Source organism: Triturus cristatus, chromosome 11 (assembly GCF_964204655.1).
Source record: "Triturus cristatus chromosome 11, aTriCri1.1, whole genome shotgun sequence".
Classification (NCBI taxonomy): domain Eukaryota; kingdom Metazoa; phylum Chordata; class Amphibia; order Caudata; family Salamandridae; genus Triturus; species Triturus cristatus.
The window spans coordinates 970,326,047-970,344,053 of record NC_140594.1 but is presented as its reverse complement, the minus strand read 5'-3'; the positions used below and the strand labels follow the sequence as shown (position 1 = coordinate 970,344,053).

The 18,007-nt window shown below is 41.5% G+C and overlaps 1 protein-coding gene across 6 annotated transcripts in view; it reads left to right on the top strand.

Moving 5' to 3' along the window:
* Positions 1-4,198: 4,198 nt before the first annotated feature.
* LOC146785762 (G2/mitotic-specific cyclin-B3-like) overlaps positions 4,199-18,007 on the top strand; it is a 276,524-nt gene continuing 262,715 nt past the window's right edge. For 3 of the 6 annotated variants that reach the window (XM_085635020.1, XM_085635022.1, XM_085635018.1), the window contains exons 1-2: positions 4,201-4,382; positions 4,789-4,920. In XM_085635020.1, the coding sequence (XP_085491146.1) occupies positions 4,825-4,920 (96 nt within the window). In that variant the 5' untranslated portion in view covers positions 4,201-4,382; positions 4,789-4,824. Of the gene's footprint in view, positions 4,383-4,455; positions 4,921-18,007 lie in introns of those variants that run through there. The other 3 variants (XM_085635021.1, XM_085635024.1, XM_085635019.1) reach the window with 3 other exon arrangements.

Sequence of the window (18,007 nt, the reverse complement as noted above, 5' to 3'; positions counted from 1 at the left end):
TGGGCCTGCCCTCACTTACCCTTCCTGGGTAAGTCCATCGGACCTTGCTGGTCTGAACCATCCAAGATCTTCATTCTACACGAGACTTGCAGTTGCCAAGGTTTGTTGGCTTTGATCCGAGTGCCGACACCGCCATCAGCTGCAGACGTTGTGGGACCCTCCAACTCCAGCTGCTGGTCTTCCTCGATCTCTCCTGGACCACGTGGGCGAAGAGACAAAACACCATCAGTGATGTGAAGAGGCTCGACAGTCGTGGCCATCTATCCTGAAGGCCGCGGGTCACTGGCAAGTGACTCTGAACTCTGTCCCCTCAATTTCTAGGTCGCCTGCAACTCCAATCCATCGTTGGATTTCCACGGACACTTCACCCGACGACGCAAGCAGCAAGACTTCAACGATTCCCATTGAATGCAGCATCGCGACCCAACACCAAAGGACACCTCTGCACCCGGCTTCCCTGGGTGAGGTAACTCTGGCATTACGGTGCCCAAGTGCGCATTGGCTATCGAAGTAATTACCCTGTAAGTTGTTTGCTTGTTGTCCATTCCGAAGTGCCCTAGAACTGTAAAATACAAACCGTGACATTTGCCATTGAAACGCATTGAAACCCGAGTGCATGTTTAGACACTGCACGCGTCTCCTGTGGGCTGATTACTTACCTGTAAACACTGCAGCAGTGAAGCCCCAGCGATTCCCAAGGCCCTAGGCCTCTTACTTTTGCAAGTCGAGTTTGTTATACCACTATTTTAGTATATGGTCTGGTACGCCCCTAGGGCTCCAGCCATACTTGCGCTTAATCTATTGAGAACTGTTGATCTTTTTAATGTTTACCTGGTTCTAATCTCATAAAGAGATTAGTAGAGTATATTTAGAAATAAATACATATATATTTGATATATATACCTGTGTGGTGTTTTTTCATTTGGTAATTCAAGAGGTTATAAGGTAAAACAAGCTGCTTTACATTCATCAGAGACTTAGCCTGAAGGCTGCTCTCCACAGCTACCACTAGGATAGCTTTCTTTAAAAGGTTGTCTTTAAACCTATCTACCAAGAGTCGAATTGGACTGGTGCAAGGTGGCCACCATAACTAGTGACCAGCATATGCCAGGCCAACTTCTCACACTGCGGCATACCACAAGGATCCTCCCTCAGCCCGACATTGTACAATGTCTACATGGCACCGCTCGCCCACGTCGCCTGACTGCACGACCTCAACATCATCTCCTATGCTGACGACACCCAGCTGATCCTCTCCCTCACCAAGGACCCTCTCACCGCCAAAGCCAACCTACACGAAGGAACGAAAGCCGTCGCTGAGTGGATGAAGAACAGCCGTCTGAAGCTGAACTCGGACAAGACAGAAGTCCTCATCCTCAACTCCACCGCCTCAGCCTGGGACGACTCCTGGTGGCCGTCCGCACTGGGAGCAGCACCGACACCCACTGACCATGCACGCAACCTGGGGTTCATCCTATACTCAACACTCCATGACCAAGCAAGTCAACGCTGTCTCGTCCTCCTGCTTCAACACCCTCTACATGCTCCGCAAAATCTACAGGTGGATCCCCACCAATACAAGAAGAACGGTCTCCCAGGCCCTCGTCAGCACCAGGCTGGACTATGAAAACGCCCTCTATGCAGGAGCCTCAGCCAAACTCCTGAAATGACTACAACACATACAGAATGCCTCTGCACGCCTGATCCTCGACATCCCTTGCCACAGCCACAGCCACATCACACCACACCTGAGAGACCTGCACTGGCTTCCCATCAACAAGAGGATCACCTTCAAGCTCCCCACCCACGCACACAAAGTGCTCCACAACACCAGACCGGCATACCTCATCAGACGACTCACCTTCTACACCCCGAACCGACAGCCCCACTCCGCCGACCTCACCCTCACCACCTTCCACCGCATCTGGAGAGCGACTACTGGCGGCAGATCGTTCTCCCACCTCGCTGCCAAGACCTGGAACACCGTCCCCATCCTCCTACGGCAGACCCAGGACCTACTAACATTCAGGAGTCTCCTTAAGACCTGGCTATTTGAGCAGTAGCAGCACCCCTCCCCCCAGCACCTTGAGACCCTCATGGGTGAGTAGTGCGCTCTACAAATGTGCTGATTGATTGATTGATTGTGAACAAGGTATTTGGGGATACCGAAAAGCGTGGGTCATCTCGCCTGTATCTCTGTTTATGAATTGAAAAGGAGAGAACATTAAAACAAATTGCAAAACCGCTTGAGTGCGGCGCGTTTTTCCCTCTTGACGGAAGGATTGTGTGTAAAGATGAAGCGGCGTGGTTCTGCCGCGGGGTATGGCACCCATACTTAGTGCAGTCTAAACCCGACGAAGGGGAACCGCTTTGGAGGATATATATATTACCTACCGGCAGTCACCAGTATGTAGTTCTAGTTAGGACCATGTTTTCATAGTAAGAGCGTTAGAGCGTTTTTTGGTTTGCCAATTTCTTTAGTGCCGTTTGATGAACTTCACAAAATTTTCTCAGCAAATAAGACGTTCACATTCGTTAGTGTCTGGAAGGTTTTGGGGTGAACCTTGAAGTGGGACCTGAGAATAGGGGGTTCCCAAAACGCATTTTCCCCATGCTAATTCCCATAGGGTTTTTAAACACAACTACAGCCAGAACCACTGAACGGAATTACATCAAATTTGGCAGAAACATAGATCTTGGTCTAGATAAGTCCCTTTTGGTGTTTTTGTGTAAAATCGTTCAGCAGTTTTAGAGATATTCACTGAAATCCAAATTTGTATATCTAGGGCCGGGGATCTGACAGTCCCCATGCTGTAATCTTATTGGTTGCCAACACTTCAACCAGGAAGTGTTGGCAGCCGTTTTGTGACTTGGCTTCAGCCGAGTCCTACAAAAAAGGTTAAAAATATAGAAAAGGGGGCAGGGTAGGAATACACTGTCCCCCTAGATGTGGTGGTAGGGTCCCAGAGGGACCCTGCTGGGGTTTAAAAATATATTTTTTTCAATGTTCCCACAAAATCTCAGGTGGATCCATGCATTCACAGCAACAACAAAAAAGTGTGTTCTCCTGCACTTCTTTTGAAATGAGCTCCTGGGTGGGCCAGGTCCTGAGAGATTTTTTTTTAAAGGAGGGGGCACATGGGGCACTCCTCCTAAAGCTCTTAGATTCCTGGGGACCACCACCTCCCCGGGGCTTTATTTACATAACGGATGGGGGTCACGCGGACCCACAGAGCTACTCACACACCCACTGATACAACCATGCAGCTACTCACACACCTGTACAGTCACTCAGACACCCACTCACACATGGATACACATAGATACACACAGTCACACAGCGACTCACATATGCTATGTCAAAAAATAAACCACTCATTAGAAGTACACAAAGTATACTAATTAACTTTTTACTATCTTAGTATATACATTTAACATACAAAAACTTTTAGAAAACACTCATAATCACTGGATGATATCATCAGTGAGGTCATCAGTGATGTCATCAGCGATATCACTGACCATGTCATGAGTGATGTAATTTGTGAGGTCATAAGCTGTGCATTGCGGGGGCGTAAATTATAGTTAGCTCAGGTAACTCTAACTGTTACATTTCACAGGTTTTGAAAGAGTGAAATCTGAGCCTAACCATAATGTCCCTATAACCTTTGCTTTTATTGCAGTAAATAAATATCAAGAGAGAGTGTTTACCACCCTGACAAAGCGTTAAACACTTTGCGGTTTGTACCATGCTACTCTGGAACTCAAGATTAGAGTTAAATCATTAAAGGAAACTACAAGTACCAGAATTCAAATGGAACAGCATGGCATCTCTTTATAAACCAATTCTCACTGTCATCCCACACATTTCCGACAGTGCAAATTATATATATGTTCTAACAAACAAAAAAATAAGAGGAATGGCAGTAATTTTGTTTAATATTTTTTGCTCAGCATTAAAGAACCCGAAGGTACACATTTCAAAAGAAGGCTTTTCTTTAAACTTCATTTCACTTGGAAGCGTGGTTCTAAAGCTGCCATTCCATTGACAGAAGTCCTGGACCGGATCCCTAGTACCTTGATGACATGGAGCTAATAGGGTGACCCTGTTAACACCCGAAGCTTAAGTGGGGAAATTATATCAATACAGATCTGAAATAAGACCATCATAGAATGTCTGAATACTATCAATGTGATTCCACCCCTGAGTGCAGTGTGCACGCTTTGCAGCTCCAAAGATCCAGCCCCTGTCTTCCATCCTGCAGCCGGAGGCAGACTCCTGCTCTGCCACTTCCAAATTGAAATCTCGCGTGAGCGGCGGTGATCGCGGTAAAGCTGTTAGTTTCTGAATCACTGCTGAGCGTGCGCTTCGTTAACAGCAGGTGACGACTATTTGCTGAGCAGGGAGGTTTAAAAAAAAAAAACTCGACTGAATATTTGACAAAATAATGTGAAGAAATGACGAGGATTATTTGTACATTAGCTAAATATTTGGAATATATATGTTTTGCGATTGCTAAAGGTTAAGCAACGGTTTCTTTCTCCGTAAAGGTTAATGCCTGTTCATGCAACAGCTTGTATGAACTGCGTTGTTAAATTGGTCTAAATTACTTCGCAAATAAACTATAACGGTTATGTTGCGAGAAAGGCCAATGTTTATCCTGTAGTGTGATTGTTTCCTTTAAATCTACTTGGTTTACCTGTAACTTGCCCCTCTTCCTTGCAGTGAGGGTGTGAGCGTTTTTAATTGGCCATTAAGTATTCTGATATTCCCTCTCGTGTTTGCAGTCGTTTACTTTGGAAGGGTCACTGAAGAGCGAGACCATGAACAGAAAGCGTAGCGCATCGTTGACGTTAATTCGACCAGCCTGCAAAAATAGCCCTAAGAAAAGAAGAATGCTGCAACGCCACATTGAACAGGTTTCTGTGTTCTCATTTTTTTTTCTTCACAATCTACCTTTGACACTTTTATATGTGATTTGAATGGGAAGTCTTCCAGCACCGATGGAAAGTGCTAAAAAACACGAGTTTCTGTGGATCCAGGCCGGTTTCCCACAAGTTTGCTGTGTCTTGGCTAGCTTTGCAGACAGGCCCGACACCGGGACTCATTCAGCGGGGCCCACACTTAAGTGTTTTCTGTTCAGGGCTTCAGCCGGTGAAAGATGCCTCCTTTTTTTTTTTCCAAATCTAGCTGAGCTCAACGCAAATGCCTCATTAAAAGGGCCCTCAGTACCCTATTTAAGTTTCATCCTGGCCTGGAAAGAAGGTAGCGCCTAACCCCTTGATGCTAGAAACAAGACCCTAGCATTGTCACATCACAGATTTTTAAGAGATAAGCTATGATAGGGAGATTTCTGACTTTTCCCAAGCCCTGTATTGGGGGGGATGTCTATGCATGCACTGTTAGAGGGTCTGATATGTCTATAAGAGTAATTACAATTGTATATAGCACTACTTTTTATAGCTTTTGTTACTACCCAAAGTTTGCATAACGCTCAATTGTGTAGGTTCATAATAACTGAGCAAAATTGCAACAAAATATAACTTGTGACCTGCAAGAAACGGTGATATCGGGTGCAAAAGCTGTGACCCACTAATCTGTTATCTTACTGTTATACTCTGGAAATTGCTGGGCACACAAAGGTGTCTGCAGCAGCTGCCTTCACCCATAAAATATTTTAATCTGCAGTCTTTTTATGACCTATGAAGTCAGTCAAAATAGATTAACTTAACATTTGTTCTGTATTCCAATTTCTTTGGGCAGTTTTTTTTTTTATAAACATCCAAGCTCACTGTCAATCTTCTCCTCTTCGCTCCACCCATTGTACCTCCACGCATTTCTGCTGTGATTGTTTGACCCCATGTAATGACATCCCACAGTAATGAATTTCTATTTCCTGCACTTCAACAAACGCGACAGGAATACAAGTTTCGCTTTTACTCCGACTCTTTAGCTGAGGGGTTCCCCTTAGCCACACCTTTTCCCCTAGACTCAGATGGGTAGCTAGATGCCTCCAAGTCGGAAAACAAATGTTTCCAGATCTGTTAAGTTTCCCAGGGTCATGTGTGATTAGCTCACCCACTACAGGAATTTCTGCTTTTTATTTTAGGTCTGATTTTAAAATGGGATTTAAAGGACTTCAAGTTCCAGAATACAAAGGCAATTGAACCTTAGGAGTTATTCTGTCATAGATCTGTGAATCTTGAAAGATTTGTATACTTAGTGCTGGTATTTTTATTTTAGAAATATCCCTGGTTAGAACCCTTTCTTTGAAGCAAACAACAAATACAGCTCTTAGAGTGCACGGATGTGTTGAATGTCACGTTGTTACTGACAATGTGGAACTCCTCTGACAACCTGCAGCTGTGCAATATGCATTTCAATTTTTACATTCATGATTTCACCCCTGAATAGATGTCCCCTCGCCATTATCCTTACTACTGATCTCTTCCTCTGTCATTTTGCATCGGAAGACATTTTCTTTCCTTTCATCGAGTTCAGTTTTATCTCCCATTTTCCAACTTCCATCATTTCCAAGTCTATTGTTGCCCCTTTCGCAGGGTGATCAGGGACATCTCGACTTTCCATCAATTGTCCTGGCAGATTTCAGCAAGCTTGCCTCATGTTCCGGTTATCAGAGAGGGTCAACTGAAAACCAAGGGAGGCACGTTTTTATGTGTTCCAAAGCAGGATAAGTTAGCAGCTGTTCTCAGAAAGTAATTTAATTAACAGGTGTGATAGTGGGTTTAAAAATAGCATTTTATTTATTTTCCCCAAGTGCCTCGTCTGATTTTTCTGGTTGATGCTCTGTCATTCTGTGCCTCTTAGCTGATGGAAAATGGTAGTACTTTTATTTTGGTGAAATGTCGTGTTTTTTTTTTTTTGTTTTTTAATTCATTTATAAATATTTTGCTTGACCTAATTCAGTTTCTCTCCCATTCGTCTAGTGTATAGGTCTCGCCTGAGCCAGCGCTTTAGCGCTTCTCTCGCGAGAGCTTTTGTAAAAGGGGGATCTGAAAGTGCAAACTAGTGCTTTTCAGGCCTCCAAATACAGTGCATGTGCGCCGGGCGCGCGCACCATTTGGCAGCCTGAAAGCACTAGTTTGCACTTTCAAATCCCCCGTTTACAAAAGCTCATTTCGCGGCCGCTTTGATGTTCTCAGTGAGCCGCGCGGCCACTGAGAACATCAAAGCCGCCGCGAAAGTAATCACCATTTGCCACCCCCTCCCTTATCCCACTTCCTGCTTATTTCACAATGGCGACAGCTTGTTACAAGTGGAGGTTGGGGACAGGAAACACCTTGCCACCCCCGCGCACCACTCTCTTCCGAATTTTCATCTAAAGCAACTGGTAAATAAATGGGGGCACCCTTTATTCCACTGACTACCTACATATGACCGCTTGTCTTGCTGCCTTTAAAAAGCTCAAATCCCTCCAATTACCTGATCCGCAACTTGTAGTCACCTGTGACGCCCCTTGTCCCCTAGGCGAACCGCATAGCAGCATCACAGCACGCCACAGGCAGTAACCAGCAGCCAGCCTTTCGTTGCCACCACCACCCAAGTAGATGCATAGGGATGTAAGACCTTACAAGTGAGCAACATTCAGAGAGGTCCTTTACCAGACGCATGAAACCAGGGTGGAACCCTACACATGTTCCCGCTGACTATAACAAACTCACACCAGCGAGGCAATACTTTACCTGTTAGAACCCTAATCTGCGATTTTAAACACACAGAATTCACACGCATACGAACCACAGAACTTCGAGCACTTCGTTTCCCAGTCTGAATTTGTATATTGCTCATTTTTAGGATATTATTTGCACTGCAGCCCTGCATTCTGTGGCCCCCACCCACCCGAAAGTACAAAAATAATCCACACACATATCATGTAAAAGTGCACATTCCTGCAGCCTCGGTGCAGGTCTGCAGTCTTTCATAGTTTCACAGCCCAGCGAAGCGCCGCCCACGCCCCGCCCTCAAATACTGTAGGATTTTGAAAACTTCGACGGAGAGCAGCGGGAGAAGGGGGGCTGTGCAGTTGGGATCTTGTAAGGAATTAGTGCCGCCTTGTTCCTCAATTTGCTGCCCGTATGACCCCCAGATTTTCTGGCGTCAGGAACTATCCCGTGACCAAGGAAAATGGGGGGTGGCGGAAATTAATTGCACTTTTCAGGCTGCGGTTTCAATGGACACAAGCATTTGCAATGCAATAGGTCTCGCATTTATACGAGTTTGAGCTATTGGCATTGTAAATGACAATGCTTTTTATTTAAGTTTGGTTTTTTTTAAACTTAAATAAAAGGCACTGTCATTTACAATGCCAATAGCTCAAACTCGTATAAATGTGAGACCTATTGCATTGTAAATGCTTGTTGTCTCTTGTCTTCCTTCAGTAGTCGCCTGTGGGTAACATGCCTGAACATGCCCATTACCACGAGCCCATAGCTTGTTTGTCATTTGCACATATTTATATAAAAAAACTTTAAAAGACACAGGTGGCATCATTGTATATTTATTGGCAATTGAAACAGTTGCGTATTTCATTTTAGCAAGAATTCCATGTTACTTTGACATTAATCGTAACCACAACTGAAAGAAGCCACTTGGCTGAGGCCAACCACTACCCTTCCATACCACTATAATAAGCAACCCTGGATTAGATCTATCGGGGAGCAAGGCATCAGGGTAAACCTTTTTCCTTCAGCTGGTCTGATAGCAAATGCCAACTCCAATAAATGGGTCCACTGTTTTGCGATTCCAGCCCATTCCATCTTCCAGAAACGCACGCTTTTCACTACCATCTCCCAAAAAAGTCTCCTCTGCATCTTTCTACTATGCACATCTGTTTCACCATTGCTACATTTCTGCCTAAAACCAGTACAATGTTAGCTTTTTTTTTTTATTAATAGCTGCTGCTCAAAACTTTTCACTTCTGTCACAAAATACCGCAATATTTCTAACCCTGGGTGTAGGACTACGCTACGCTCGCGTAGTTTGCGCAACTACGCGCTACGCGAATTGCACGTAGCACAGTTCAAGAACGTGTAGTGGGCATTTTTTGCTTGCTCGCGGTCCTCGACGTCAAGTTGGCGACCGCGAGCGAGCAAAATAACATCCCAGCGAGACTTTTTCCTCTTTTGCTATCAGCAACATCAAGTTGTCAATCGCGAGCGTGGAAAATAAACCTCCCGGCGAGATTCTCAACGCAGGGAGGTCAAGTTTCTCATTGCGAGTGGTCGCGTATGCTCGCGACCGCTCGCGATGAGAAACTACCAGTCCGCATTGAGAAAGCTACCGCTCAAGTACAAATCTACTCGAGCTGCAGAAAATGACCGCTTGCACTGTGCAAGATGCGGTTTGCAATGATTGCACAGTGCGGACATGCATCCGGCACTGTGCAGTCAGTGCGAACAGCATTTTGCACAGTGTACTACGCAGTTCGCGTAGCAACGTGTAGCGCTACTACGCAAACCACGCCCAGGGTTAAATAGTTCCACATTCTATCGTGCATCACCTTTTGCCATTTTCTGTCCTGCATTCATAACTGTGAGCCATTCTTTCACACCCAATTGAACCTGTCAATCTTGCCCCTTTTTCATGTTGACTGGAAATAGCATTAGTGCAATTTGCCTTCTCGAATTAGGAAGGTGAAAGTTTTCGTAGATAACTTTACACCTCTGCAAGCTATAACCCTAAAAACTTTCTCACTGAACACTATTTCAGGATGCCATTGCCTTTCCTCATATGACAACATTAAACTGGCCTTTGGCCACTTCGAAAACTAATAGAAGCAAACACACCATTTATTCCCATGTATTAATCTGAAGAGCCCGATTTATGTGAATAGTTACTTCTGCTAAAACACCTGCTGCAACTTCACTGGCTCAACCCATATTCTAGTTTCCCTTCTGCTCGAATTTTACAAGGGACCGAATACCGAGATGGCGACTGAAATGTCAACTTAAGACCAAAAGGAAGCTAATAAAGATGAGCAAATTCTGAAGAAATTATGTTGTTGTGAGTGGTGTTGATAGCAGTGCATGCTACAGCAGTCTGCAAGCACAATAAACTGCTAATCATCTCTTTTGTAGGCAAAAATAGAGGCCATTACAGTAATCTATATTCTCTGAAATGATACCAGTCACTAAACTACAATTGGTACTGACCAAAAAGGTAATACCTTCTGAATAATGCAAGCATGTAATAGTCTTATTTAGCCATAGGAATCACTTGGCATCTCAGGGGTGTGCTTATCTTATACAGACATCACAACTGACATCACTGAAGACCTCATTCCAGGTAGTTTTGTATCAAGAATGTTTTTTGTTGTTTTTGTTAAGATGAAGCTTTTGTCTATGGCTCCTTTCAAGTTCTATCTCAAAATGTGTGTGTGTGTGTATATATGTGTGTGTGTAATATATATATTCACTGAAAAAACCATAGGTTTCAGGGGTGTTATAGTTAGCTGGACTTTTCACTTGTACAAAACCATTGAAATTCCCCCGTTATAGTTAGTTCAGCTAACTATAACTCGCGCGCCCGCAATGCACTGCTGACGACGTCACATATTACATCACTCATGACATGGTCAGTGACATCACTGATGATATTACTGATGACATCACTGATGACATCATCCAGTGAATGTGTCTTTCTGAAAAACAAATATTTTTTATATATTTATATCTAAAGGTTAATGGAAGAATAAATGGGTAAATAAGTGTCTAAATGGATGTTTTTTTTTGTAAAATTAATTGTATAACTGACTTATTAACAGTATCTTAGTGAATAAAAGTATTAGTGAGTAATGTTTTTAAATATTTAAATATCTGTATCAGTGTCTCACTTTGTGTATAAGTGGCTGCATGGGTTGGTGAGTAGCTACATGAGTGTGTATATGGGTTATTAGTTCGTTTTTAGAGTATCAGTATGAGTGTCTGTATGCTTCAGTGGGGGATGTTACTTAGCGTATGGATCCATGAATGAGTGACTCGCTGTTTGTATGTATTTTGAAGACAGTATGTGAGCAGGACAGTATGGGTGGATGAGTGTGTGTATGGGTGAGTAAGAGAGTGAATGACTGTCTCAATAGTGTCTTTATGAGTAAGTCCATGTGTTTTGAACTAGTATATGTGAGTATTGATGTATATAAGTGAGGCTATATGAGAGTGAGAGATTGGAAGAGTTCCTGTATAAATAAGTATGTGTTTCTATAAGTGATTGTTTAAGAGAGTAAGTATGTGTACGTTTCTGTAGAAGTAAGTGTACTGGTGTGTGTATAGCTGTATATGCAAGTAAACGGATGTTTATTTGCATGTGTGAGTATGTGTGTGAGTAACTCTATGTATGAGTGTAGGTGTGTAACAGGATGTATAGGTGTATGAGTACAGATGATGACTGAGTACATGTATGAGTGACTATATAGAAGTGTTGATGAATGAGTGGATGCGTATGTAGATTTTGGAATTACTGAATAGGTTGTTCTAACTGGTATTGGTATCTCTATAGTTTTCAAAACTTTAGTTTGTATTTTTCAATGTGTGTATCAAAGTTTATATTCGGATAAGAGGAGGTCTGCCACTCTTACACAAGGATTATGTCATCAGTGATGTCATTTGAGATGTCATGAGTGATGTCACTGACCATGTCATGAGTGATGTAATATGTGATGTCATCAGCAGTGGATTCAGGGTCGTGGACCAGGGTCAAAACGGATTCGATAATTCTCGCCTCGGTACCTACTCTAACCAGGAACACACTCGGCAACTCTGGGCATTAAGCTTGCCTCATCTCTACAACGGCCCCCCACAGACGCTGGGGATGCCTGGTTTCACCTTGGAGATACCCAGAAAGGGACCATCTCACAGGGATAGCCAGGACGGGTTCCCCAGCGGTCTATAGCGCCGGGACACCTCCTCGTGAGGTAGCTGTTCGCGCTCTACAAATATCAGTATTATTGCGGTCGCGCGAGTTATAGTTAGCTGAACTAACTATAACGGGAGAATTTCAATGGTTTTGTATGAGTGAAATGTCCAGCTAACTATAACGTGTGTGAAACCTATGGTTTTTTCAGGGAATTTGCAAGATTTTTTAAATGCTAATTCCTAACTATAACGTGTGTGAAACCTATTTTTTTTTTTTTTAGTGAATTTGTAAGTTTTTTTTAAATGCTAATTTATCTATGTATTATATTTTTCATATATTTATTTTACAATAAACTACCTATCTATATAGTTATAGATTGACTGTATCCTGTAATATGGAATGGCTCAGTTTTTTCTTTTTTTTTTGAATTTGCATAAAGTTGAACAGCATAGTTAATATATTCTATAAACTTAACTGTTTTTTTTTTTTTTAAGGGTTTTTCACGGTGCGCGCACCGGCAATTTTTTTTTATTAAAGGAAATGTTTTTTTTTTATTTACGAGGTCCTTTAGGGACCCCCTGAGAAGGTCTAGGGGGTCACGGTGTCTTCCCTGCCTCCTTTTCATGTTTTAGAAATCGGGTTAAAAGTAATTCATTTCTGGTGCGCGCATACGTGCGAGCACCGTGCGCGCACGGCAAGTCATGTGATTACAAAACAACACTTTTCATTGGTTCATAGTAGTTTCTGTTCCAGAATCTTCAAACACCACACCCACTCCCCTCACTATTTCTTCTTATTTCCTGGGAGAAGGAGCTGAACAGCTACTCGAGTGAAATCTTACTTGAAAATGGCAGAACAGCAGTCAACTTCAGGGAGTGAGGAGGAGACCTTTGTGGAACCACCAAGGAAGAGCAAACAAAAACACTCTTTCATCTGGAATTATTTCACCTTTCCAGAGGGCCAAAAGAAGGTGAATGCGCCGAAGGTGACATGCACTATTTGCGGAAGTGTCTTATCTAGAGGAGATCCCAGCAAGAAATACTCCTTTTAGTATTTATTCAATGCTGAGACACTTCAAAACAGTGCATCCTGTACGCTATGCTCGAGAAACAACTAGAGCCCTAAGGGACAACCCTCCACCTGCTCAGCCGAGCACATCATCTGCGGCCGCAGATTCACTGTGTACCAGGCCACTGGACATCCGCCCCCTTTTCCAGAAGGTGCACATACATTGCAATGTGTGCAATGCTGTTATTAGTTACGGTTAGAGCAGTATAAACTTGATTGAAAACAGAATACAGCAGCACACATGCTTCAGCCCATAATTTTTTTCATTTTTTTTTTGTTCCTGTTGAACAGTTTTTCATTAGCAGTTTTTTTTGGTGCTCTAAAAAATACAAAATTGTTAAAAAAAAAATAAAAAAAAAAAATACAAAACAAAAAAGACAAAAAAAATAGTTCTTTTCAGAACTCACTTCACTTCTCCAAGAAGAGCTATATTCCTAATATACTGTGCTGTAATTTTATTGAATGTGTAGTGTATACATGAATGATTGAAATGACTGAGTGAAGAGGAGGGAAGGACAGACAGAATGAGTGAGAAAAGGAAAGTATGATCAGTCATGAAAGGGAAGTGAAAGACTGACTGCAACAAAAGGACTAAGGGTAGAGGATACAGGTAAGAAGAGTGAATGAGTAAGGGAATGGCAGTGAGTGATGGGAGGGGGAGTGAGAAAAGGGGAGTATGGGACAGAGATAGGAAAAGGGTGTAACAGATGAAGCGGATGAAGTACAGCAGGGTAAAGGGATTGAAAGTAAGAGAAGTGGAGTGATGGTGAGATAAGGGGTATGAGGATTAGAAAAGGGGGTAAGGGAAAGTGAGAGATGGGGAGTGAGGGGATGGAGGGATTTAGGAAACTGGAGTGAGAGAAAGGGAGTCAGGATTTCAATGAATGAGGGAGAGTGAAGGAAAGAATGCGAAAAGATGAAGGGGTGTGAGATACAGACAGGAGGAAGTGAAGTAGGAGAATAGGAGTGACTATGAGTTAAGGATAGTGACAGGGAAGGAGAATGACGGAGAAGGTTAAAAAATTAACATGGATGGAAAATGAGTGATGGAGAGAGGAGGAGTGGTAGAAACAAAGGGGCAGATTTATGTTAGACTTGCGCCACTTTTACGCCGCTGTTGCGTCACGTTTGTGATGCAGCGGCGGCGTAAACCCTGCGCCACGTTGCACCCTATTTACATTGTGACGCATCTATGGAGATGCATCACGGTGTAAAGCCCTGCGCCACATTAAACCTGTGTCACGTTTAATGTATGCAGGGTGGGCGTTCCAGCGGAAAACGCCTCGGAAAAGTGACGTAATGAAATCTACAAGATTTCACTCAGTCACTTTTCCGACGCTGCTGTGTCAAAACCTTGCGCCTGCTTGAAGCAGGCGTAAGGCATGAACAGCATGTTAGGTATCGGCATCCCCTAAACATTGCTGGAGTTGCATCGTGCTTGCAACACGACTCCAGCAATGCGCCGCCCTTACGCCATCAGATGCGTCACGCATCTGTTTATCCTTGCGCCACGATGCGCTGCATTGTAAATGCGGCGCATCTGTGGTGGCGCAAGGGTAAACTTGCGTGACGCATCTTTCCTGGCGCATCCCTGCTGATTTGCAGGGATGCGCCAGGAAACATAAATCTGCCCCAGAGATGTTAAGGAAATTAAGGGTAAGACAAAGGGAGAGAGACCGAAACACAGACAGAGAGCAAGGAACTGAGAAGGAGTAAGGCAGTTAGAATGACTGAGACATATGGAGACAGGGAAAGAAACATGGTTGAAAAAATAGTGGAGGCAGTAAACCTAGGGGAGTAGTAGAGAAGGAGTGAGGGAGTTACGAAAGAGCAGTAAAGGAAGAAGAGAGAGGGAAGGGGAATGAGAAAAGCAGAGTGAGGAGAAGTGAAGAAAAGGGAGCATGAAGGTGAAGGTGAGAAATACAGATATTTTAAACTTACCTGACCAACAAAATAACTTAATTAGAAATAATTGTTTTTTTTTAATTACAAGAAAAATGGATTCAATTTTCTAAATTTTCTTTCTCGATCTGAAAAAAAAAGTAGTAATATTTAACAATACGTTTTAGAATACAGTTTACATATTTTCATATTTAACAAAGTAATTTTTTGCCCTTTTTTTGCTCTTTTCAGAATATCACTATTTTCAGTGAAATTCAATATATCAATTGCATTCATCACTTAACAGCGGGCAAAAAAATAAACAATCTGAAAGATTGTTTAAAAAAGCCCTGAATCTATCCTCAGTAAAACATACCTTCATAGAAATGTAACATATATATTAAAAATATCTTCTAAGAACAATAACTATTTGCAATAAATAACGTCTGTAAATCTTGTTGCTTAAGCACATACACCAAAATAATATCTGTCAAAGAAGTCCACAATAGAAACATTTACCTTTCCATGAGGCCAAATGGTAATTTTTAAATCCTTTTTAGGTGAAATATCCAATGGTAATCCTATAAAATCGAAATAATGGGTTCTTCAGATGCTGCAATTTGTATCTAAAATTTTGGTTTTAGAAAAATTAAGTAGGAATTTGGTAATTCTGCAGGCAAACGTTGCTTGAAAATCAATTGAGAATCATTACACAGTGTCCAGCCTTTTTCACATTTTAGATAAACTGTGTAATGACCAGAAGTTATAGAAGGTCCATCATGGAAAATTATTGCAACTGCAACAAAAGTTTTTCCTGATATTGATAATTGATTTCCTACAAACTTCTTTATTAAAGTGTCCAAATTTGTTCCATCAGCTCTACAACGTCGCATCATTAAAATGATATACTGTCCATATTTCTTTAAAAATAACATTGATAACATTTCTGATTTACATTGAGAACATTCCATGTTGTGATTTGCATCTTTAACTAATTTACTAAAAGTCACTGATTTACTCTCTGGTAATGTTAAATGTATGAACCTTTCAGAATCAACATTGGTGCTGCATGTGTTCTTACAGTTTTCACAACAATGTTCCCATTTATAAGAGAGACCAAACATAGTTTCTATTTCTACCCCTTCATCTTCCAGTACCATAAACATATACATTAAGAATTCCTGTGCATCTTGCTGGACATTTTGAGTAAACCTGTGTACATCCAGAACATACATCTAAAAGATTTCTAACATCAGAAGCACTTTCTATTTTAGTTTTATCATTACTCAACTTCTCATAAAGGAAACTCAGCAGAGAACAAAATCTTTTTTCATGATTTAGTATTATCTGCTCTTGCAAACTTTCAAGATAAAATACAACATTGAGCACTACATTAGCGTAGCATTTGACACCAGAGCTATTTTCAAAATGACAACCAACAACCTCTTCAACATTGTCCTTTTTTCTTTTTGCTTGCAATCACATCACTCTCCTTTTGTTTTCTCTTCTGTACATCCTCATCACAGATATTCTCAGTTCTCCTTTTCCGACAAAATTCTCAGTTCTCCTTTTCCGACAAACACGTTTTTCAAACACAGGATACTGACCTAAATGAGGAGCATAGCTTCTTCTTAATCTATTATACTCCTTTACACAATTTGCATCAGCACTAACTTTTGAGTCATCAAAGTCTATAATGAATAAACCAGATCATTTTTTCACTCATGACAAACCAACATATGCCATACCTTCTTTAAACACACTAGATCCAATGTTTACAAAAGCACTATCTACAGTTAATCCTTGAGATTTGTGAATAGTTACAGCATATGCTAGAGAAAACGGAAACTGCTTCCTACGTACATGTAAGTCTTTCACAAGCAAAATGCGAACTGAACAACGACTAATGTCTTTAACCTCTTCAATCTGATCAAATTTTATTTTTAAAAATTCAATTCCATCTTTTTTCTGGTAATTCACAAAACCCACAACTTTACCCATAGCTCCATTCACTAAACCTTTTTCTACATTCAAATTACGTCTTAAAATTACTCGACAGTTCATACATACATACATAAAGATTCTTTTCTAAACCAGCTGTTTTCAATATTTTTCTCTAGAGAATCCAATTTAGTTTTCAATTTGCCTGTCAATATAAGTTATTCCTTCATGCTGTATTTTATCCACTGCTTCCATTTTCATAATCTCTTCATTTTCCAATTTCAAAAGTTCTTCATTGAATATAGAGCATTCATGTAGTGTTGGCATTAAGCAGATTACAGTATTTTTTCTGCAATTTCCTTGTATATTTTCTCTGGAACTATTTGTTCTGTTGGAAACAAATTACATAGCAATCGACTCTGTAAAGCTTTTCTGCCATGTTCTGTGAGTAGTCCAATTCTGATATCTTTGAGAATACTTGCATAATCATCATCATTTGCTTGCCGCATATTGGTAATGAGTTCTTTGTACTCCAAGTATGACCAAATATTCACATTACCTATACTTCCTAATGACTTTCGTGTCTTCATGTGCAAGAGTATTAAATACTGGTTGTCCTTTAACTGGAGTGAGCTGCAGTAGATCCCCAAAAACTATAACCTGTTTTCCTCCAAATAACACGTCAGTCTGTCTTTAGAATTTGCTGCATTCTGAAATGCACAAAGGCAAGCATTAAGTTTGATACCATACTTACCTCATCAATAATGAGAACTTTCATTTTCTTCAACACTCTTGAAACTTCAAAACATGCTTCTCCTGTTAGCTTGTGGTATTCTATTTTGTTCTTATGCTCTACTGGTAACATTAGCAAACGATGTAAGGTAATTACTTTTATGTTATATGCTGCTAACCCAGTTGGAGCAGTAACAACACAAGACAAAGTTGAATCAGTTTTTTTCTGTAGGTAGCTTCTAATTACTTTAAGAAAATGTTTCCAGTTCCAGCTTGTCCACTCACATACATTCTGATTGGTTCAAATGATGTGCATGAGCACTCTTTTTCATGTAGTAATCCATGATCAATTTGTTTTGTGACTTCTTCATAAATTTGTTGTTGTTCATCATTCAGTTGTTGTTCCAAATTTGGTAAGTCTATTAAATCTTCCTGAGCTTGATTCATAGCTGTTTCCACTTCAGTCATGGCTATTGCAGCTTCATTTTCTACGATTGGTTGTCTTAGGGGATC